Source organism: Cervus canadensis, chromosome 24 (assembly GCF_019320065.1).
Source record: "Cervus canadensis isolate Bull #8, Minnesota chromosome 24, ASM1932006v1, whole genome shotgun sequence".
Lineage (NCBI taxonomy): Eukaryota > Metazoa > Chordata > Mammalia > Artiodactyla > Cervidae > Cervus > Cervus canadensis.
The window spans coordinates 47,635,770-47,659,492 of record NC_057409.1 but is presented as its reverse complement, the minus strand read 5'-3'; the positions used below and the strand labels follow the sequence as shown (position 1 = coordinate 47,659,492).

The window sequence follows — 23,723 nt, the reverse complement described above, 5'->3', positions numbered from 1 at the left end:
GTAGGATCTGGGACCCTGGGCCATGCTGAAGGAAGAAAAGTGAAGGTCAAATCAGTGAGGCTGATTGGAAAAGTGAAACCAGTGGGAGAAGCAAGGTCAGGTCCAGGTGTTTGACCAGAAGAAATCAGTTGAAGCAAAGTGAAAGTATGAAGGCTGAGTCGGCTCTGGGGTCACACCCAGGATTAAGCAAAGGTTCAGAGGACAGGTGTGGACCTGGGAGAGGCAAGAGAAACCCCCAGGACTGCTGCTGTCCCTGGGACAAGGGGCTTCTTCTCTCTGCCTTGGGAGTGAGCTCATCTTTCGATGTGGGCAGACAGGAGTGTGCGACCTGGGGAGAGTGAGCCAGGGTTTGTATTGGCAGTACGGGCAGAGGAGCCAGAACACAGAAGGGGGAGAAATGTGTTCAACCAGTTCTACAACTTTGTACTACACAATATCCGGACACATCATTTCTCTGTGACGTGTTTAACAGAGGCAGTGCAGTGTGGGAAAAACAGCACGTATGACTTTAGAGTCACACTGACCCTGGGTTTGCATCCCAGCTTTGTTGCTTACTGGCTATGTGACACTGATGAAGTCATCCTATCTTTCTGAGCCTCCTGTTTCTCTTCTGTAAAACAAAGATGGTTCTGAGAAGACCTTTGACATGGTGGATATAAAGTTCTTGGCACAGACCTGGAGCATAGCAGATGCTTAGTAAATGCTTCCTTCTCCCTTTCCTGTCTTCTTCTATGCGTTTCATAAGAAAACAAAAAGACTCTCTACTTGGTTATTTTTAAGGGAGGGAGGTTTGCTATGTTGTCAACAGACAATCAAGAAAAATACTAGCTTCCTGATAACTCTCATGAACTAAACTAAGAAAAATAACTTCAATTTGTGCAATGCTTTCTGTGCAGGGGGCCTGGATTTGATCCCTGATCAGGGAGGAGATCCCCCATGCCACAGCTAAGACCTGGTGCAGTCAAATAAAGAAATATTAAAAACAAACAAAAAACCCCTTAAAACAAAGACATCCATAAAGAGAGTAAAAAAGACAAGCCTCAGAAAGAATCAGGGAGACCGTCACAATACACATAAAACAAATAAAAAGCCTCATCCAATATACATTTAAACACTCCTATAAATACAATTTTAAATGTGGGCAAAAGGTTCAAACAGGTACTTAACATAAGAATAATCTCAGTGGTCAAGAAATGTATAAAAATGTGCTCGATTATAGTAGCAATTAGGTAAGTACAAACTAAAACCACACTGAGATCACACTATATATACAATCACCAGAATGGCAAAATTTAAAAGTATGACAATATTTTTTTGTTGGAGCAACGGGAATTTTCATGTTCTGCTGGTGGGAGAGTAAGCCGCAACATTCTACTTGAAAAGAGTTCAGCATTTATATCTAGAAAGCTAAAGAAATGCCCTGTGACCCAGCAATTCCACTTCCTGGTCTACACCCTTGAGAAACTTGGGCTCAGGTTCAGAACAGTATGCTTGTCACAGCCAACACCTGAAAGCAAGCCAAAGCATCAGCAGCAAGATAGATGCATGAACACCCACACACAGCTCTTACAGTGGAGGTGCAGGTAACTATTACGGTGCTAAGTGAAAGCAGCAGCATGTGAAAGACTAGCAAGAAAGTGAAAGTGTTAGTCACTCAGTCATGTCTGACTCTTTGCGACCCCATGGACTATAGCCTGCCAGGCTCCTCTGTCCATAGAATTCTCCAGGTAAGAATACTGGAGTGGGTAGCCATTCCCTTCTCAGGGGATCTTCCCGACCCAGGGATCAGACCTGAGTCTCCTGCATTGCAGGTGCATTCTTTAACATCTGAGCCACCACAGAAGCCCATGAAAGAATATATATAATTCCGTTTTTATAAAATCAAAACAAGCAAAACTAAATTGTTTATTTAGGGATACAAACATGAGTGGTAAGACTATTAGGCAAAAGAAGGAAGTGATCATCCTAAGAGTTGGGGTCATGTTACCTCTGCATGAAGGGAGTGGGTATGATGGGGTAGTTCTAGGCTGCCACTGTCTTGTCCAGTGGTAATTACACAGTGTTTTTATAATTATAATTATAATTATGTATATTTGTCAACAAAGGTCCATCTGGTCAAGGGTATGGTTTTTCCAGTGGTCATGTATAGATGTGAGAGTTGGACTATAAAGAAAGCTGAGCGCCGAAGATTTGATGCTTTTGAACTGTGGTGTTGGAGAAGACTCTTGAGAGTCCCTTGGACTGCAAGGAGATCTAACCAGCCCATCCTAAAGGAGATCAGTCCTGGGTGTTCATTGGAAGGACTGATGCTGAAGCTGAAACTCCAGTACTTTGGCACCTCATGCAAAGAGCTGAGTCATTGGAAAAGACCCTGATGCTGGGAAAGATTGAGGGCAGGAGGAGAAGGGGACGACAGAGGATGAGATGGTTGGATGGTATCACCAACACAACGGACATGGGGTTAAGTAAGCCCCGGGAGTTGGTGAAGGACAGTGAGGCCTGGCATGTTGCAGTTCATGGGGTCTCAAAGAGTCAGACACAACTGAGCGACTGAACTGAACTGATATTTGTGTTTTATGCACTTTCTATATGTGTTTTATTAACAAAATTGTTTTAAGAGTATGTGTAATGCTGTATGTAGGAGAATGGTTGTGGATTTGCACATAATAATAATGGTCCCTCCTCGACACAGACACAGAGAACAGACTTACGGGCGTGGGGGAGGAGGGGTGCCAGGGCGGGTGTTGGGGGCAGAAAGGAAGGGGTGGGAAGCATGGAGAGTCGCATGGGAACACACGTTACCACATATAAAATAGACGCCAGTGGGAATTTGCTGTGTGGCTCAGGGAACTCAGACTGGGGCCCTGGAGCAACCTGGAGGGCAGGATGGGCAGGCAGGCGGGAGGGAGGCTCAAGAGTGAGGGGACATATGTATACCTATGGTTGATTCACATTGATGTTTGGCAAAAACCAGCACAGTTCTGTAAAGCAACTATCCTTCAATTAAAAAAATAAATAAACTTAAAAGCAAAACAAAAATTCTCCCTCCTCTTTTACATTTACTGTTTTGGTAAAATCAGTCTTGAATTCTAATTTTTTTTCCAAGCTTTAAACTTCTTTATTTTGCACTGGAGTATAGTTGCTTTCTATTTTTTTTTTTTTTTTACAGAGTTCCATCATTTATGAAACAGAGACTCCATTTAAGACTGTTCTCACAGAAAGCAGTTGAGAGCAGTCACTTGGATGGGGAGGAGGCTAGCGGACCTGTGACTCTCAGGAACCTTCCTGCAGGGGCCACAGCTGGGGGAGGGCTGCTGTCCACCCTTTGGCTCTGTCTCCATCCTGGGCATCTGCTCAAGGATCACCCTCTCGTGGTTCTGACCCCTCTGACCTTGGCCCTTGGGGGACCTCTTGACTTGGCTGTTGTCATTACAGATTCATGTATCATGCCTCTTCCTAGAGAAACCTGAGAATTCCTCAGACTGGAAGCTTCAGATGCTCCAAGAGCAAATCAGTTAATGCTTTGAATTCACATGTTAACAAACAGGTTATTTAGCATCACTCCAAAAGAGTAACACAAATTACCTCTAACTATGGACGGACTATGGATGGATGGTTGTTGTTTAGTGGCTAAGTCGTGTACAACTCTTTGCAGCCCCATGGACTGCAGCCTGCCAGGCTCCTCTGTCCATGGGATTTTCCAGGCAAGAATACTGGAGTGGGTAGCCATTTCCCTCTCCAGCTTTCTATTTTTTTAATTGAGGTATAGTTGATGTACAATATTACATAAGTTTCAGGTGTATAACACAGTGATTCACAATTTTTAAAGTTTATACTCCATTTATAATTATTATAAAATATTGGCTATCTTCCTTGTGATGTACAGTATATCCTCACAACTTATACATAGTAGTTTGTGCTTCTTAGTCACCTATCTCTATTTTTCACTCCTCCCTCCTCTCTCCATACTGGTATCCACTAGCTCGCTCTCTATATCTATGGCGGCCTACTTGTTGTTGTTAGATCTACGAGGTTTAAATTAGGAGAGGTCTTTAGGAATTCCTTCACATGTACTTACTTCTCCTTGAATAAGCCCTGTACTTTGCTGACTCTGCTTTGTGCTCATGGTTTCCAGAAAGAGGAACTATTTTGCGATCTTTATGCTTCCACTTTTCATGCTCATAGCAGACACATGCTCACTAACTGATTACATTCTTTTCTGCTGATCCTGGTATTAGAGTCTTTGCTTTTATGGTGTTTGGGCAGCTACCACCAACAGACCAGTGCTGAGATGACTCCTATTTACTACTCCTGGTTAGCCCTATCTGCCACCAGGAATATTCTAAAACTACTTTTGGAAGCACTGTTCTTTCATAATAGTCCCTACACCTCAGACTTCTCAGCCTCCAACGACCTTTTTCACAGATGTTTTCTACCATATTCACTGGCCTGACATGCAGCTCTTTTTGCATTATTGCTTCCCCAGGAGTCTTTTAATATATTTTCTCTGGAATTCCTCCCCCTTGTCCCATTAAATTTTAATGACAAAGATATGCCATGTACCTGTTTATGTACTATGACATTTTGGAGGGCCAAAAGCCCTTCCATGTCCCCTGTTTCTTGTAAAAAAAAGAAAAAAGGCTTTAGTTTTCTAGGTGTTCCCTGAGTTCCAAAGAATTTGCTGTATGATGCTGCGTTGTGCTTAGTTGCTCAGTCATGTCCGACTCTTTGCGACCCAACGAACTGTAGCCACCGGGCTCCTCTGTCCATGGGCATTCTCCAGGCAAGAATATTGGAGTGGGTTGCTGGGCCCTCCTCCAGGCAATCTTCCCAATCCAGGGATTGAATCCAGGTTGCCTGCATTGCAGGTAGATTCTTTACTGTCTGAGCCAGACACAGGGAGCTCAAATTTGGTGTTCTGTGACAATCTAGAGGGAGGGATGAGGGAGGGCGATGAGAGGGAGGTTCAAGAGGAGGGGGACACACATATACCAGTGGCTGATTCATGATGATACATGGCAGAAACCAGCACAGTATTGTGAAGCAACCATCCTCCAGTTAAAAATTAACAAATTAAAAAACATTTCCCTCTCAGTGTAAGGTTATAATTCCATATTTCTGTAAGTGCATCAGAATCACCTTGGATTCTTATTGAAATGCACATTCCCCCTTCCCGGCCTGCTCTAGATTATTACTGGAGAGAGGGGAGCTGATCTGAGGTGGACAGAGGGAATTTTGTCTCCTCTTTTCATTTTTTTCTCGGTGATTATTTTGAGGTCAGCAATATTAACTGCTGTTTCAGGTAATCTGATCCCCTAACCAGATTTGTCCTGAAGAATTCGGTGTAAATTTTCACCTTGATTTTTTTGAAAAGGGTTGGGCCTATTTGTATAATTATACAGTGATAACAGATTAAAAAGGGATTCTGGCAAGTGTTCAGGACTGATAACAATAACCCTGGGATGAGGTCGTGATATCAGATGACCACATGTTGATGATTCCATGGTAGCACAGCTTTAAATCTCAGTGGTATGATCTTGCCTATGGCAATGAAGCAATAACTTTAATCTAAGGACACCCTAGGAAAACAACTTTATATAATCTGATAACAGGATATAGTTGTTCTTCAGTTCAGTTCAGTTCAGTCACTCAGTCATAGCTGACTCTTTGCGACCCTATGGACTACAGCACGCCTGGCCTCCATCATCAACTCCCAGAGCTTGCTCAGACTCATGTCCATTAAGTCAGTGATGCCATCCAACCACTTCACCTTCTGTCGTCCCCTTCAATGTCAATGCCTTCAATCCTTCCTAGCATCAGGGTCTTTTCCAATGAGTCAGTTCATTGAATCAGGCAGCCAAAGTATTGGAGCTTCAGTATCAGTCCTTCCAATGAATATTCAGAACTGATTTCCTTTAAGATTGACTGGTTTGATTTCCCTTCAGTCCAAGGGACTCTCAAGAGTCTTCTCCAGCACCACAGTTCAAAAACATCAATTCTTTGGTGCTCAGCTTTCTTTATTGTCCAACTCTCACATCCATACATGACTACTGGAAAAACCATAGCTTTGACTATATGGACCTTTGTCAGTAATGTCTCTGTTTTTTAATATGCTGTCTAGGTTGGTCATAGCAAACACTCTCTTCCAACAACACAAGAGAAGACTCTACATACTGACATCACCAGATGATCAACACTGAAATCAGACTGATTATATTCTTTGCAGCCAAAGATGGAGAAGCTCTATACAGTCAGCAAAAACAAGACCGGGAGCTGACTGTGGCTCAGATTATGAACTCCTTATTGCCAAATTCAGGCTTAAATTGAAGAAAGTAGGGAAAACCACTAGACCATTCAGGTATAACCTAAATCAAATCCCTTATGACTATACAGTGGAAGTGAGAAATAGATTTAAGGGACTAGATCTGATAGACAGCGTGCCTGAGGAACTATGGATGGAGGTTCATGACATTATACAGGAGACAGGGATCAAGACCATCTCCATGGAAATGAAATGCAAAACGGCAAAATGGTTGTCTGAGGAGGCCTTACAAATAGCTGTGAAAAGAAGGGAAGCGAAAAGCAAAGGAGAAAGGGAAAGATATTCCCATTTGAATGCAGAGTTCCAAAGAATAGCAAGAAGAGATAAGAAAGCCTTCCTCAGCGATCAATGCAAAGAAATAGAGGAAAACAACAGAATGGGAAAGACTAGAGATCTCTTCAAGAAAATTAGAGATACCAAGGGAACATTTCATGCAAAGATGGGCTCAATAAAGGACAGAAATGGTATGGACCTAACAGAAGCAGAAGATGTTAAGAAGAGGTGGCAAGAATACACAGAAGAACTGTACAAAAAAATCTTCACAACCCAGATAATCACAATGGTGTGATCACTCACCTAGAGCCAGACTTCCTGGAATGTGAAGTCAAGTGGGCCTTAGGAAGCATCACTACAAACAAAGCTAGTGGAAGTGATGGAATTCCAGTTGAGCTATTTCAAATCCTGAAAGATGATGCTGTGAAAGTGCTGCACTCAATATATCAGCAAATTTGGAAAACGCAGCAGTGACCACAGGGCTGGAAAAGGTCAGTTTTCATTCCAATCCCAAAGAAAGGCAATGCCAAAGAATGCTCAAAATACCGCACAATTGCACTCATCTCACACGCTAGTAAAGTAATGCTCAAAATTCTCCAAGCCAGGCTTCAGCAATACGTGAATCGTGAACTTCCAGATGTTCAAGCTGGTTTTAGAAAAGGCAGAGGAATCAGAGATTAAATTGCCAACATCCTCTGGATCATTGAAAAAGCAAAAGAGTTCCATAAAAACATCTATTTCTGCTTTATTGACTATGCCAAAGCTCTTGACCGTGTAGATCACAATAAACTGTGGAAAATTCTGAAAGAGATGGGAATACCAGACCACCTGACCTGCCTCTTGAGAAACTTGTATGCAGGTCAGGAAGAAACAGTTAGAACTGGACATGGAACAACAGTCTGGTTCCAAATAGGAAAAGGAGTACATCAAGGCTGTATATTGTCACCCTGCTTATTTAACTTATATGCAGAGTACATCATGAGAAACGCTGGGCTGGATAAAGCACAAGCTGGAATCAAGACTGCCGGGAGAAATATCAATAACCTCAGATATGCAGATGACACCACCCTTATGGCAGAAAGTGAAGAAGAACTAAAGAGCCTCTTGATGAAAGTGAAAGAGGAGAGTGAAAAAGTTGGCTTAAAGCTCAACATTCAGAAAACTAAGATCATGGCATCTGGTCCCATTACTTCATGGGAAATAGATGGGGAAACAGTGGAAACAGTGGCTGACTTTATTTTTTTGGGCTCCAAAATCACTGCAGATGGTGACTGCAGCCATGAAATTAAAAGACGCAAAAAAAAAATAAATAAATAAATAAAAAAATTAATAAAAGACGCTTACTCCTTGGAAGGAAAGTTATGACCAACCTAGACAGCATATTAAAAAGCAGAGACATTACCTTGCCAACAAAGGTCCGTCTAATCAAGGCTATGGTTTTTCCAGTGGTCATGTATGGATGTGAGAGTTGGACTGTGAAGAAAGCTGAGCGCCGAAAAATTGATGCTTTTGAACTGTGGTGTTGCAGAAGACTCTTGAGAGTCCCTTGGACTGCAAGGAGATCCAACCAGTCCATCCTAAAGGAGATCAGTCCTGGGTGTTCATTGGAAGGACTGACACTGAAGCTGAAACTCCAATACTTTGGCCACCTGATGCAAAGAGTTGACTCATTGGAGAAGACCCTGATGCTGGGAGGGATTGAGGGCAGGAGGAGAAGGGGACGACAGAGGATGAGATGGCTGGATGGCATCAACGACTTGATGGGCATGAGTTTGAGTAAACTCCAGGAGTTGGTGATGGACAGGGAGGCCTGGCATGCTGCGATTCATGGGGTTGCAAAGAATCGGACACAACTGAGCGACTGAACTGACTAACTGAACTGAGGTTGGTCATAGCTTTTCTTTCAAGGAGCAAGTGTCTTTTAATTTCATGGCTGAAGTCACCATCTGCAGTGATTTTGGATCCCAAGAAAATAAAGTCCCTCACTGTTTCCCCATCTATTTGCCATGAAGTGATGGGACCAGATGCCATGATCTTAGTTTTTTTGAATGCTGAGCTTTAAGCCAGCTTTTTCACTCTCCTCTTTTACTTTCATCAAGAGGCTCTTTAGTTTTTGCTTTCTCCCCTAAGGGTGGTGTCATCGGCATATCTGAGGTTATTGGTATTTCTCCAGCTTGTGCTTCATCCAGCCCAGCGTTTCTCATGATGTACTCTGCATATAAGTTAAATAAGCAGGGTGACAATATACAGCCTTGATGTACTCCTTTTCCTATTTGGAACCAGACTGTTGTTCCATGTCCAGTTCTAACTGTTGCTTCTTGACCTGCATACAGATTTCTCAGGAGGTAGGTAAGGAGGTCTCATATTCCCATCTCTTGAAGAATTTTCTACAGCTTATTGTGATCCACAGAGTCAAAGGCTTTAGTGTAGTCAATAAAACAGATGTAGATGTTTTTCTGGAATTCTCTTGCTTTTTCTTTTTGTTGTTCTTACTGACGTATAGTTGCTTTACAATACTGTGTTAGTTTCAGGTGTATAGAACAGTAATTTAGTACTTTTGCTGGTTTTATTCCATTATTACAGGATAATGAGTATGTGAGCCAACAGGGTGGGTGAGTGCGGTTCCCCAGAAAAAGAGAACCAGGCACGGCTTTCTTGACAAAAAAGAAGTCATTTTGGCCTAAGCCATCTGTGATCTAAGCAAGGTCACAATGTTTTACCCTTGAACAGGTCTCAGTAATAATTTTTTTAAAAAATATTTTAAAACTTTTGTTACCACTATTTATTTTCCCTTCATAGCTCTCTTTCATATAACCATCCATTCAACAAATATTCATTGATTGCCTACTATTGTACTATGCGAGTCAGTAAATAATGATTGTAAGAGGAAAAAACGATGCAAGGACAAAGGAAAAACAGCCATAAAGCAAGAGTTCAGCGATAAAACAGAATCCTAATTCCTCCTCAAGGGATGTGGATAGCAATCTGATACAGATCTTAGGTTGAGCAGAACTAAGACTCCACCCACGTGGAGGGCTATGACTATGTGCTTTGATCCCAGCCTGGTCAGAACCTAAGGGAAGATGATAAAGACCTTCTCTGACCCTTGTGATTTCTAGTCAACATTTACCCTGATTCTATGCAGAATTCTCCTCTGCTCAAGCCCCTTCATGAATACACATGTACCAAACCACTTCCCATCCCACTACCACTCCCCCTGCCCCAGGCCAGTTTTGCTGTTTGGGGAGACACCATTTTGGAAAAGATCCTCCATGATCTCCTTACTTGCTATAAGTAATAAATCCTTCCTTTACCTGATCTTTGGCTTCACTGTAACTTTTGACTAGACACCCACTAAGAAGCAAATGCAGTTTTTGGGTAACAGGTATAATTCCCTGGGCTATACAACATATCCCTTATTGGGTAAACCTATGGCTGATTCATGTTGATGTTTGGTGGAAACCAACACAATACTGTAAAGCAATTATCCTTCAATTAAAAATAAATGAAAAATATATATCCTTGTTGCTTATCTATTGTAAATGCAGCAGTTTGTATCTGTTAATCCCAACCCCTAATTTGTTCTCTGCTCCTTTTGGTAACCACAACCTTGTTTTCTGTATCTAACAGGATATATTTGAGTAATGAAAGAAAATACTTCATGTAGAGGCCATTCAAATCATGGCTTACATGATAGAAAAGTAGGGAAAAATAGAAAATTGCTTAAGACACAATTGTTGTATATGAGTTGAAAATATTTAGGAAGAAAGTTTTCACTGGTAAAATATTTAGGAAGAAAGTTTTTACCAGTTCTAAGTTATGTTTTAAGACATGTGGGCCCAAAAAGAAAGATGATAACATTTGTTTTTCTCAGAGCAAGCATCATGTAAAGGGATGACCTTTTATAGTGTCATTATTTATTTCTGTCTTTTTATTGGTTTTATTGGTTTGTAATACTCAGTGCTGATTTTGTATACAGCGTTTCCATTTTCTGAAATACCTTGATTTAGGACAGACATCATGCACAGGCCCTGCTTTAACACACTCAAACATCATGATAATCTAGTGAAACTGATATTATTATATCATTTCCCAGATGAGGAAATTGAGAGTCGAAGTTCTCCAAGTCACATAGCTGGTAAATGGTGACAGTGTAATTCAGATGAGATCTGTGTATCTCGAAGCCTGAACCATTCTTCTGGTTTCAGAAACTAAAAACTTTTAGGCTCTGTCCTCTACCCGGACCAAGATGAACTCTATGTAATATGTTTATTGATGTTTAAAGATGACCTGGCTGAAGGTGACTACTATTCTGTGTGTCCTGAAGCAGCTGAGACCAGCGTGTGACTGTCGCAGGGACAGCACATTTGGACAAGAATAAAAAGGCCCACCCTCGTGTGGAGGTTTGTGCCAGGCACTGGTGGGCGAGGCTGGGCAACAAGCCTGCTGGCCTGCAGGGCCCTGGAGGTCCGAGCAGCCCCTTGCTTTGCCTTTTTCGGCTGTGCCAGCTCAGTGAGCGGCACGGTTCCTCAGTCAGGTTTTGAGCCCGGGCCACTGCAGGGAAAGCGCAGAAACCTCACCGCTGTACTGCAGGGAACTCGTGCCCCATTGCTAGGCTAACTGCACGTAAAGATGGGCCTTCACCACGGGGGCCTGAGAGGCCCAGTCTGTCTCCAGCATCGTGGTGGATACTAGCAGCACACTGGGCTTCCCTGGCGGCTCAGACGGTAAAGAGTCCTCCTGCAAAGCGGGAGACCTGGCTTCAGTCCCTGGGTCGGGAAGATCCCCTGGGGGAGGGCATGGCAACCTACTCCAGCAATCTTGCCTGGAGAACCCCATGAACAGAGGAGCCTGACAGGCTACAGTCCAGGGTCACAAAGAGTCGGACACGACTGAGCGACTAAGCAACGACGCACATGCACACACAGGGCACAGAGGAAACGGGAACTGTGGGAAGGCGGCCCCGAGGACAGCAGGCGCCACCCCCCCCCCACTACAGAGGGCCCCATCACTGCATCTGGCCGTGACCTCATGCTGTTTGACACCCAGGACCAGGCAGTCAGGCAAGCACGGCTGGCTCCACCACCCTCTCCCATCACAGTATACTTGAGATGTCTTCCTTCCCACCTGTGGTCTCAGTCCTGTTCTCACTTCAAACCAAACAGGAGATGCTCAGCAAATGGCAGGCCATGTTCTATGCCTCAGCATCCAACCTTTTAGTCTTGCTATCTAATTTAGTGCCCGGCTGGTCACTCATATCGCTTTAGGAAATATTTAGCCTCATGGGAACGGAAGTCCTGAGTGAATAGGAAGGAGGAATGATAAATATATTTTCCACTGGGGAAAAAAGGAACATGAAAGGTTCAGAACTTAGAGCACTTTTAGGAAGAGTCGATGATGCCCTAAATTATACACCTAGGAGAAATGAGGAGGCTAAATACAGAAGTTATTCTGAGGGAGATTGAAGGGTGAGTCAGGTAGACCACTGACTTGGCAGATGGAAGGTGGGGGTGGCAGGGAAATGGAATTTCTTTCTGTTTTCACCACCTATTCAAAGTTCCTCAAATGTCGATGAGATTCTGAAGCTTGTGAAAATGGAGCTTCATGGGCCCTACCCTTAGAGCCCCTGACTGCCCTGCTGGGGTAAGCCTCCAGCACGTGTGTGTCCCGGGCACGGCACAGCATTCACGTCCCGCTGGGGTAAGCCTCCAGCACGTGTGTGTCTCGGGCATGGCACAGTATTCACATCACTTGGTCTGAAGGCCAAACCTTGAGAATCACTGCTGTCCTGTGATCTGACAGGTGTGTCACAGATTTAAAAAAGCAATAATGAATTATTTTTCTCTGTTCTAGGTCTTCGTTGCTGCACTGGCTTTTCCCTAGTCAGGGCGAGCAGGGACCACTCGCCAGTTGCGGTGTGCAGCTCCTCATTTCAGTGGCTCCCCTGGTTTCAGAGCACAGCTCTAGGGCGCACAACCTTCAGCAGTTGCAGCATGTGGGCGCAGTAGTTGAGCTCTCCAGAGCACTGGCTCACTACCTATGGCACTCCAGCTGAGCTGCTCCTCCACGTGAGGAATTTTCTCAGACCAGGGATCAAACCTGTGTCTCCTGCATTGGCAGGAAGATTCTTTACCGCTGAGCCACCAGGGAAGCCCCTATGTCACAGACTTTTAGAAGCTGAGTAATGATTCAGAGAGCTATCACTCACAATTTGAGAGCAGTTACCAATAAATCTCTGAGAAGAAAAGATTGTTTTGCTTACTTCTAACCTCTCCTTTCGGAGAAGGCAATGGCACCCCACTCCAGTACTCTTGCCTGGAAAATCCCATGGACGGAGGAGCCTGATAGGCTGCAGTCCATGGGGTCGTGAAGAGTCGGACACGACTGAGCGACCTCACTTTCACTTTTCACTTTTGTGCATTGGAGAAGGAAATGGCAACCCATTCCAGTGTTCTTGCCTGGAGAATCCCAGGGACGGGGGAGCCTGGTGGGCTGCCGTCTATGGGGTCGCACAGGGTCAGCAGCAGCAGCAGCAGCCTCTCCTTTTAAAGCCTGAGTGTTGGACTTCCCTGGTAGCACAGTGGAAAAGAACCTGCCTGCCAACGCAGGGGACAAAGGTTCGATTCCTGGTCGGGGAAGATTCCACATGCCTCGGAGCAACTAAGACTGGGTGCCACAACTATTGAGTCCGCACTTCAGAGCCTGAGCTCTGCAACAAGAGAAGCCGCAACAGTGAGAAGCCTGAGCACCACAACTAGAGAAAGCCCTTGCACAGCAACGAAGATCCAGTGCAACCAGAAATAAATAAAATTATTAAAAAAAAAAAAAAGCCTGAGTGTCTTTACCCTGTATCCACATTTATCCCTTTCCCCACCTGAAGAAGGTGTGGCTTTATTACAGAACCATGTCAATTCAGTGTTTTTAAAGTTTGTGGGGAGGCAGCGTTATTGGGCAGGGGTAAAGCTGCTAAACTAAAGGGTGGACGCTACCGAGGGAGGGGGAGCTGCCTCCCTTAGCTGCGCTGACTGTCAGTGTTAAGCTGCGTCCAGCTGACTCTGCCCCAAGGGAAGGCCCAAGCAACACTGCTGTCCTCTGCAGGTTGCACCAGCCCAGACAGGACAGCCTTGGCAGTCAGTCATTTTCTGGATGCCAAATAGAGCAGAGGGAACATCTCTGAGTCCAAGGGATAGCAAAGCACTTCATACAGAGGGCTTAATTTGCCTCTTTTTCCAAACAAACAAACAAAATAACAGCTCGATCTTTTCCTTCCCCAGGAATAGGACAAAAGGAAAAGTCGTTATTTGTGAAGTGGTTCTCATGTAAGTGTCTATTTCGGTGGAAACAGATAACAAGTTCATGCTGCAGGAGAAAGCCCTCCCTCCCCCGACACTGGAGGGGCGGATGGAGGCAGAAGCCCTGTCGCCTCTCCACCCCACCCTCTGGGCCCCGCTGCAGCTCTAACCCCAGCTGTGTGCTGGGCTGAGGGCAGTCTCACACAGGCAGAGCCCAAGAGCAGGACGAAGGGTCCCGCAGAGGGGGCTGTATTTTCTGCTGGCAGATTCATATCGACTCGGTCTTCACTCTAGGGAAGAGTCAGCATCTCAAGTTGGAAAAAAGAAGGTAGAGTAGTATGGCCTTTGAAGGGAAGGGCACCTCTGAGTGCTGGAAGCTGCAGTGAATTGGGAGTTGGTCTACTTTGCCCCTTCTCTGGCGCTGCCAGTGTGAACTCACACGCCCTTGAGAAGGCGGTGCCCTTAACAATAGCTTGTATGCATAGTTGGTTCTCTGCATCTGCAGTTCAGATTCTACCAACTGCCAATGGAAAATATTTGAGAAAAAAATTTCAGAAAGTTCCAAAAAGGAAAACTTGAACTTGCCAGCAACTGTGTACATAGCATTTAAATTGTATAGCTATTGTAAGTAATCTAGCGATGACTGAAATTATACGGGCTGCATGTAGATTATATGCAAATACTATGCCACTTTATAGGGTGTTCCTGGTAGCTCAGGTTGTAAAGAATCTGTCTGCAATATAGGAGACCTGGGTTCGATCCCTGGGTTGAGAAGATCCCCTGGAGGATGGCAAGGCAACCTACTCCAATATTCTTGCCTAGAGAATCCCATGGAGGTGCCTGGTGGGTTACAGTCCATGGGGTCGCAAGGAGTCAGCTATGGCTAACATACTTTACCTTTATCTTTGGTGAGGAAGGGGTTACAAAGAACCAAGCAAATAGCTTTGGGCCCTGGAATAGTTTGTCCATTACAAAACACCGTCCATTACAAAAAATTACCATCATCCACTCTTCGCCTGCCCCATTCCCTGCCCACATTTGAAAACTCCCTGGTGGCTCAGATGGTAAAGAATCTGCCTGCAATGCAGGAGACCCGGGTTCGACCGCTGGGTCGGGAAGATCCCTTGGAGAACGGAATGGCAATCCACTTCAGTATTCTTGCCTGGAGAATCCATGGACAGAGGAGTCTGGTGGGCTGCAGTCCATGGGGTGGCAAAGAGCTGGACACGAATGAGTGACTAACACTTCATGCCACTTTATACAAGGGACTTGAGCATCCCAGATTTTGGTAACCGTGGGGGTCCTGGAACAAATCCCTCATGGATACTGAGGGATATATATAACAAGAGAGGGTTAGATTTGCTATCTCCAAAGCCCATGAAATCAGATTAGAAGTTCAGTGAAATGCTCTTTGTAGGCCTCAAATAAGCACTGTTAGGTTGCATTATCTACAGACGAGCTCTGTTTCAGCACGAAATGAGGGTGTGTCAGGCACTTCAGCGTTACCTGTCATGTCTCAGTATAGGAGTAGGCAACACGCTTGTCAGGAGCCATCCAAACTCAGCCAGAGTGTGCAGCAGAGGACCATAATCTGTCTTGATTTCACAGCCCTGCGTGAATAAGCACAGAGCTCATAGTCTAATGACAAGGACAATAAGTGCGCTGACGGTGCTGACAATAAGGGTGAGGCGTGTTGGGATAAGGGGCATTCATGCTCCATTAAGGGCAGCTTCACCCGGCGCCAGTCTTCTTTTCTGCTTCCTGCTGCTTCCCGACCATTCAACCAGGCTGGAAACCCTGGGGATCTGAGTGGAGGAGGTTCTCTAAGGTTTGGGCTTTCCTTCCCTAGGTCTTGTTTGGGCATCAAACTTTAATATAGTTAATGTATATTTAATGTATAGTTAATGTATATTAACTTTAATTTAATTTGCATTTTAAAAAGCTCCCTGGGTGATTTGGATCCAAGTAGAGCCCACACTTTCAGAAACACTGGGCTAGGGCCTGGGAAGTGAGGACTGGAGTAGAGAGTGAGCATTGAGGAGTGAAAGGTGAGAGGAGCAAAGAATGTTCACTTCTTTTTACTCACTTGGAACTGATTCTTCCTTGGAGTTTTCCTCTTATCCCACACCCTTGTGCCCCGCCTCAATGGGGTTTCCAGTTTCCTTGAAAATGGCCTATGTCTCTCTAAGCTCGGCAAGGCCAGAAAGACGAAAGTGTCCTTGAGAGAGGCTGTCAGTGAGGGCCTCACACACCAGCAAATATACCTGAATTCAGTCTGTACACCTCAACGGCAGTCCATTTGGTGACACCTGAATTCAGAGCGCACAATGCTGACAGCAAAGTCACCTCTTATTAGGAAGGACAATGCTGTGTGTACACATTTGGTCTGGTGAGAGAAAGAATACCTTTGGATATTTTTGCCTTTGAAAGTCAATTCACAGGGTGAAAAAGTCAGTCACATTGGTTGCTCAAAGATAAAATTGAATTTGTTTTCATTTTCATCTAGTTGTCTTGACATTGTGTACAGAGAATCTCAGTGCCAGGGATGTTGTTTAGAATAAGAATGTCAAACGTTTGGGAATCTACTGCTATTTACGTATAATTATTTTGCTATCTTTAAACAAATCTGAACATTGAGTAAAACAAATCACCTTACCCTAATTGGCAAGAAGTTTGTTCAAGTATTTGTGATGAAATTCTGAACAATGAATAAACATGTGTTTGAAGAATATTGTCTGTGTTAGGCAATGAAAACCTAAATGTAAAACTCAGTATAAAAGTAAAGCTAAATTATAAAAAAACCACAGTTTACCTCAATAACTGTCCATTGTTCTACTACGATGGCATCATTTCCTTTCCTGCCGAAACCTGGTACTCCAGAGCCTTCTTCTTCATAGATAAAGAATCCTTCCAAAGATTTTGACAAGTGATCCCCTGTGAGGAAAAAGATACAATTAAAGAGAGTTGCACATATTCAGTGTCTTTTCAGATCATCTAAAATGTTAATAAATAACCCTTAGGGGAAGCTGAAAGAAAAATATATCAATTAATAACTACTTGTTTTAGGTGAATCTATGACATTTCCCTTCTCTTTGAGGTAATTTCTTTTTTTTTGCAAAAGTTAAGACAGTTTTATACCTAACTGAATTAAAATCAAATTGTAAACACAAAGACTACAATAACAAACACAAGATAAAATAATATCATACAGTGAGAAGCAAATGGATTTCTTAAGCCTAAAAACATCTGGAAATCACCTTCACCTGGAAATCAAACGCTGGTTTCTGCTCTACATGTTGTTTGCACATCAATCATACCACTGAGAAAAATGGCATCAAAATGATTAATCCTTGAAATTACAGGTGTGATATCAAAACCAAGGTGAGGTAAGATTATTTTAAAAAATATGAATACAGAACAATTCTTTGTTTCAATGATGCTTAACAAAAAAAAGAATGGTAACAGGAAGATCCTAAACAGAAGTCATTGTCAAAAGAATTCCTGCTGGGAAGGAAGTTTTGAGGGAGGGCCTCTCTGACATTTTTTTGAACAGTTGACAATAACCAGCTGGCCAAAACTAAACTGATTTTATGGAAATTCTTTTGTCTCCTACTTAGCAGTAGGAGACAATTTTCCCATGATCATGTGCTGGTTAAACATTTTGTTTTTATACAGCACAATGTCACATCAAAGTTTCCCTGATGGACGATTATCCAAATAATAACCTACAAAGTTTTCAAAACATCTATTAAGCTTAAAGACTAAAAAACAAACAAACAAACAAACACCAAAGTAATTAAAATGTAATTTTCAGTTTTCATTTTTATTAATGAGCTATAAAACTTTAAGAGGAAATCACCATTACTATTTTATATCAGTTACAGTTTGGGCAGAATAACATGAAGAATTTACTTTGTTCAGCATGGTTCCCAAAACCCAGTGAAGTTTAATTTACTTGTTGAAATTGCTATTCTAACTACAGTATATGTTCCACTTCCTTTAAATGTACTTGTCTACTGTCATACCAAAGTGACCCATAGAATTAAACCTGTTTTTGATCGTCAGTTTAGAGAATCACAAGAACATCTTTAAAATTGTATATTTGCCTCAAGTCCTTTTTTAGAATGGAGGTATGAACTTTAAGAATAATTATATACTGTGATAATTATGTAGTTAATTGTAATCTTTTCTTATTTACTTTAGGATTATATGGTTGGAGAACTATGGGTTTTGTGGTGTCTGTTTTCCTGTTCTCAGTATTGAGATTCCTTAGTACTTCTAAACTTCTCTTGGTTTAAAAGAATGAAAATGTGGTAGACTCACACATTGCAATACCAAAAAGAATAAAAAAGAAAGCCTCACTGGAATACAACAACATGGATAACTGTCAGAGATACTATGTTGAGGAAAAGAAGTGAGGAGATATAGAAAACACACTGTATAGTTCAACCTACATGAAGTTCAAAAATAAGCAAAATTAATCTATGGTGTTGGAAGTCAAAACAATGCTTCTATCTGCATGGGAGGGTATTAATGGGGAAGGGCCATAAGGAGGCCTTCTGGGATTTCGGAAATGTTCTGTATCCTTTTTTTTTTTTTTTGCCTTTTACCCCTCAATATTGAGATATAGTTGACATATAAGGAAATGTTCTGTATCTTGAACATTTGTGTTCTATTCAGCTCTATGCATATTAATGCATCTTGTTCTACGTATTTTATAATTCAGTTAAAAACAAAAGACATTCCTTCTCACTTTAGAGTTCCTCAAGTCCCCTGGCTGAGCTTTCTTAGGGACCATGCTGGTCCTCAGAGCCACAGAAGAATGATACTTCCCAGACGGGACTATTTCTATCTCTTAAGAAACTCTCCCTGACAGAAGCGGCAGCTGGGGAGGGTGGCAGGGAAGGCCTCATGGGGAGTGACCATTGGGGTGCTTGGTGTGTTATACTCCAGGTATTGGGGTAAGGTGACAATTCTGAACAATTACTTAACAACTGTCCTAAACTGACTCAGCTCTTAACAGCATGAATCTCAGACCTTCCCACCCACTGGTGTGCTCAGAATGGGGTTCAGATGAGCTAAGGTACAGGGCACCCCCTCCTGCCCAAAGCAGCTTTTCTTCTTATATCCATGTGTCCTACAATATTGTTGTTGTTCAATCGCTCAATTGTGTCCGACTCTTTGTCACCCCATGGACTACAGCATGCCAGGCTTCCCTGTCCTTCACCATCTCCTGGAGCTCAAACCCATGTCCACTGAGCCGGTGCTGCCATTCAACCATCTCGTCCTCTGTCATCCCCTTCTCCTCCTGCCTTCAACCCTTCCCAGCATCATGGTCTTTTCTAACAAGTTGGCTCTTGGCATCAGGTGGCCCAGTATCGGAGCTTCAGCTTCAGAATCAGTCCTTCCAATGAATATTCAGGATTGAATTCCTTTAGAATTGACTGGTTTGATCTCCTTTCAGTCCAAGGGACTCTCAAGGGTCTTCTCCAACACCACAGTTCAAAAGCATCAATTCTTTGGCACACAATCTTTTTTATGGTCCAACTCTCACATCCAAACATGACTACTGGAAAAACCACAGCCTTTACTATACGGACTTTTGTTGGCAAAGTAAAGTCTCTGCTTTGTAATACGCTATTTAGGTTTGCCATAGCTTTTCTTCCAAGGAGCAAGTGTCTTTAAATTTCATGGCTGCAGTCACCATTTGCAGTGATTTTGGAGCCCAAGAAAATAAAGTCTCTCACTGTTTCCATTGTTTCCCCATCTTTTGCCATGAAGTGATGGGACCGGATGCTGTGATCTTAGTTTTTTGAATATTGAGTTTTAAGCCAACTTTTTCACTCTTCTCTCTCACCTTCATCAAGAGGCTTTTTTGTTCCTCCTTGCTTTCTGCCATAAGGGTGGTGCCATCTGCATATCTGAGGTTATTGATATTTCTCCCAACAATCTTGATTCCAGCTTGTGCTTCATCCAGCTTGGCATTTCTCATGATGTACAATATTATCATTTTCTATGTGTGCAGAGGGCTTCTCAGGTGGCTCAGTGGGTAAAGAATCCGCCCACAGTACAGGAGACACAGGTTTAGTCCCTGGGTTGGGAAGATCCCCTGGAGGAGGGAATGGCAACCCACTCCAGTATTCTTGCCTGGAGAATCCCATGGACAGAGGAACTTGGCAGTCTACAGTCCATAGGATCACAAAGAGTTGGACACTACTAAAGTCATTGAGTGTGCATGTGTGCATAATATGAAAAAGTTACAAAGAATTGACCTGATCCACTGCTTCTCAATTTTTTTTTCTGGCCTTGCTGTGAGTAACATGTGAGATCTCAGTTTCTCCTGACCTGGGACAGAACCTGTGCCCTCTCAGTGGAAACACAAGTCTTAACCACTGGCCTGCCAAGGAAGTCCTGTGGTTAGCTTTTAAGAATAGGGAAGATGTCCATTTTGCTCATCAGTATAAACCCTATGTGCCAGACCTAGGGCCTGGTGTGTATATATATACATATGGGGTTTCCCTGGTGGCTTAGCAGTAAAAAGTCTGCCTGAAATGAAGAAGACTTGGGTTCAGTCCCTGGGTCAGGAAGATCCCTTGGAGAAGAGCATGGCAACCCACTCCAGTATTCTTGCCCGGAGAATCCCCATGGACAGAGGAGCCTGGTGAGCTACAGTACCTGGGATTGCAAAGAGTCGGACACGATGGAGCAACTATGCACTGCAGTAGCACACACATACATACATGTGTATATGAAATGAATACACACATGTTTCAGTGTCCTTACTCTACCCTACTCCTCATCCTGATACATCTCCAACTCCACACAAGCATTTTTATAGGAATGAAGAGACTGAAATGACTATAAGTGGAGTCTGAAAAGAATCCACAAAACATGACAATGCAGCCGTCAGATGTGGGCACACCAGAGGTAGGCAGAGGCTGTGATCTGAGGGTGGCGGGCGCTGGCAGGCCAGTGAAGCGCAATAACCCCACGGGCTGTGTTGTGTGTGGCGGTGTGTTCTGTACCAGTTGGCAGGGTTGGCCATCTCATCCATGTCAGCTGCCCTCTGGATCTCTGCATGATCTGGTAGAATAAAGTGCTTTGTCTCTGTTGGCATAATTGGATACGCCTCTTGCAGGCTCCTCTGGGTTCATTTGGGAGTTGTAAGTGTGCAGAGAACCCAGCTGCAGGCCAGTTTGGAGAAGGCCAGATGCTGGAGAAGGTCAGGAACAGGAGAAGGTTATGCAGTGAGACCCTCGGGCCACAAGAACAGCAGGAGGGTCCCTGGGTGCCCCTGTGTGTGGGACTTTTCCAAAACAGAAAAGGTTTCGAAAGTGAGTGGGGAAGGGCACTGAAGAGGAATTTCACAGACCTTACAACATTTCCACCATGACTTTCCTGACTTAAATTTTTTTTCCCCACTTCTCTCTTTCTGGAGAAGTTTATAGAATGAGATTTGTGGAGTAATATATTTAAATTTCTGAGCAATATCTGGTTTTGTACTTCTCGTGTGTGGGCTGGCTTCTGACAGTATTTTGGAAGAGGATGGAAGCAAGACAAAACAAAATATGCATTGTCCCCTACGTGCTTTGGATGTCAGGCATCAGATGTCCTAGGACAAAGTGGCCGATTCAGCCCTGCTTCCTCTGACTTGCTTCTCATGGTGACTTGGGCACGGGTCACAATTTCCCCTCCGCAGCTTCCCTGTGTACTCCCAGGAAAGTCCCGAGTGACACACCTAGTCGCCAGACCTTACAGACCATGGCTCATTAGGGCTTGGCATGGCCTGCAATGCAACACGCCTAATGAGACATTCCCGAGCTGCTGACAGCGAGAGACTCTCCCTGGGGCTCTCTAAATAGCTTCTGAGGCTTTGAGAACAAAGGCCCTACAGAGCCTCTGGCTGGCAACTGCTGTGGCTAATTTTATTTCCACCAGCAAGGCTCAAGGCAGGGATGCCTGAAAGACATTGTGAAAGGAGGATTTCTTTGTCTTTCCTTCAGCAATTAGTCATAATCCAAAATTTGGAATGGCTCTTTAAAGTTTTTCTTGGCCACATCACGCAGCTTGCAGGATATCCTAGTTCCCCGACCAGGAATGGAACCCAGGCCTTGATAGTGAAAGCGTGGAGTCTTAACCACTGGACTGCCAGGGAATTCCACACTCCCCAGCCCCTTTTTTGAATGGCTCTAACTTAGACTCTTTGGAGGGAAGAGCAAGACATAGACACAGAGAGAGAAATATGTGAAGCATAAACTGACCTCCAAACAGCTGATTCATACTAAAAGTATTGTAAGAACATCTTGTGTCAGGAGAGAAAACCCATCCCAGAAAATGAACTCTGACAGTGGGTGAGGCACTGTGGAGTCACTTTGTACATAGTATATCTTACCAAATTCTCACAACAGTTAGTAGAAGTGTTTTTACAAGGAAACTGAGGCTCAGTGAGCTCAGCTAATTTTCCCAAGTCACACAGCTCTAAGTGGAAGACACAGAATTTAAACTCTGTTTAAATCCTAAAGTCCACAGGCTTTATATCAGATCTGGCTGTTTCCATAAAAGATCAACTTGGAAGAAGCTTCCAATAACCAAAAATACTACTAAATATTTATTGAGTACTTGCTAAGTGCCAAACACTATGCAAAGGGAAGTATTTTGGGGTGCTCCGATGAGCTAGACCCTTACTCTTGCTTACTAGTTAAAGGGACCTATTGGAACATGACTTGACAATTCTAAATAAGCAAAGTCTTTAGTTGTATTAGTTAAGGCGTCACTAGGCTGATCTAATAATAATGAGGTTTACTGAGATCTCATTTGGTTTGCTTTTTCATTCCTCTCTCTAACCTCAGTGAATCACGGTCCCTAACTATCCTAATCTGCATAAACTCCATCCTTCCTAATGCATTTTTCCAGTCTCCTTACTATCTTTTTTTCTTTTCTTTTAGCACTAATCTCTTTAAAAAACAACAACAACAAAAAATGCTTTTCTTAGAAATAATTTTTGGAAAGTTTAGCTTGTTTTTGTGATAGACAAATGATTACATATCCATTGTAACTAAAAGATTAGATAGAGAAGAAAGATAAGGGAATGGCATAAATAAATATAGATCATTTTCTGAACCAAAGTTTATTTTTCTATACAAATTTTAGGAGGAGTCGGGTTTAGAGAGGAAGACAAGGTAAGTAGTATCCAAAACTGGGCTGCTGCTGCTAAGTCACATCAGTCGTGTCCGACTCTGTGCGACCCCATAGACGGCAGCCCACCAGGCTCCCCTGTCTCTGGGATTCTCCAGGCAAGAACACTGGGGTGGGTTGCCATGTCCTTCTCCAGTGCATGAAAGTGAAAAGTGAAAGTGAAGACGCTTAGTCATATCTGACTCCCAGCGACCCCATGGACTGCAGCCTACCAGGCTCCTCCATCCACAGGATTTTCCAGGCAAGAGTACTGGAGTGGGTTGCCATTGCCTTTTCTGATCCAAAACTGGGCTAGTGTAATAAATTTGGATAGTAATTGTTAAATGCCATCATATGCCTCCTGACTGGGCTGCTGTAGTACCTCTTACTTGGAAAATTCTACTAGTTGATCACATCGAGATTTGTCTATTTCTGATAGTTACAAGCCAACAGCAAACATTACAATAGTACAATAGTACCACACAGGATTGTTAACATTTTATATTAAAGTTGCATGTGCAATTGCCAAATTCAGGCTTAAACTGAAGAAAGGGGGGAAAACCACTAGACCATTCAGGTATGACCTAAATCAAATCACTTATGATTATACAGTGGAAGTGAGAAATGGATTTAAGGGACTAGATCTGATAGACAGAGTGCCT

General features: G+C 43.3%; 1 protein-coding gene across 3 annotated transcripts in view; it reads right to left on the bottom strand.

Moving 5' to 3' along the window:
* The window catches only part of RFTN2 (raftlin family member 2), a 64,198-nt gene that overhangs the window by 15,036 nt on the left and 25,439 nt on the right, over positions 1-23,723 (bottom strand). For all 3 annotated transcript variants that reach the window (XM_043445047.1, XM_043445048.1, XM_043445046.1), the window contains exons 7-8: positions 16,700-16,821; positions 15,394-15,497 (exon numbers count right to left, since the gene is read on the bottom strand). In XM_043445047.1, the coding sequence (XP_043300982.1) occupies positions 15,394-15,497; positions 16,700-16,821 (226 nt within the window). The remainder of the gene's footprint in view (positions 1-15,393; positions 15,498-16,699; positions 16,822-23,723) is intronic.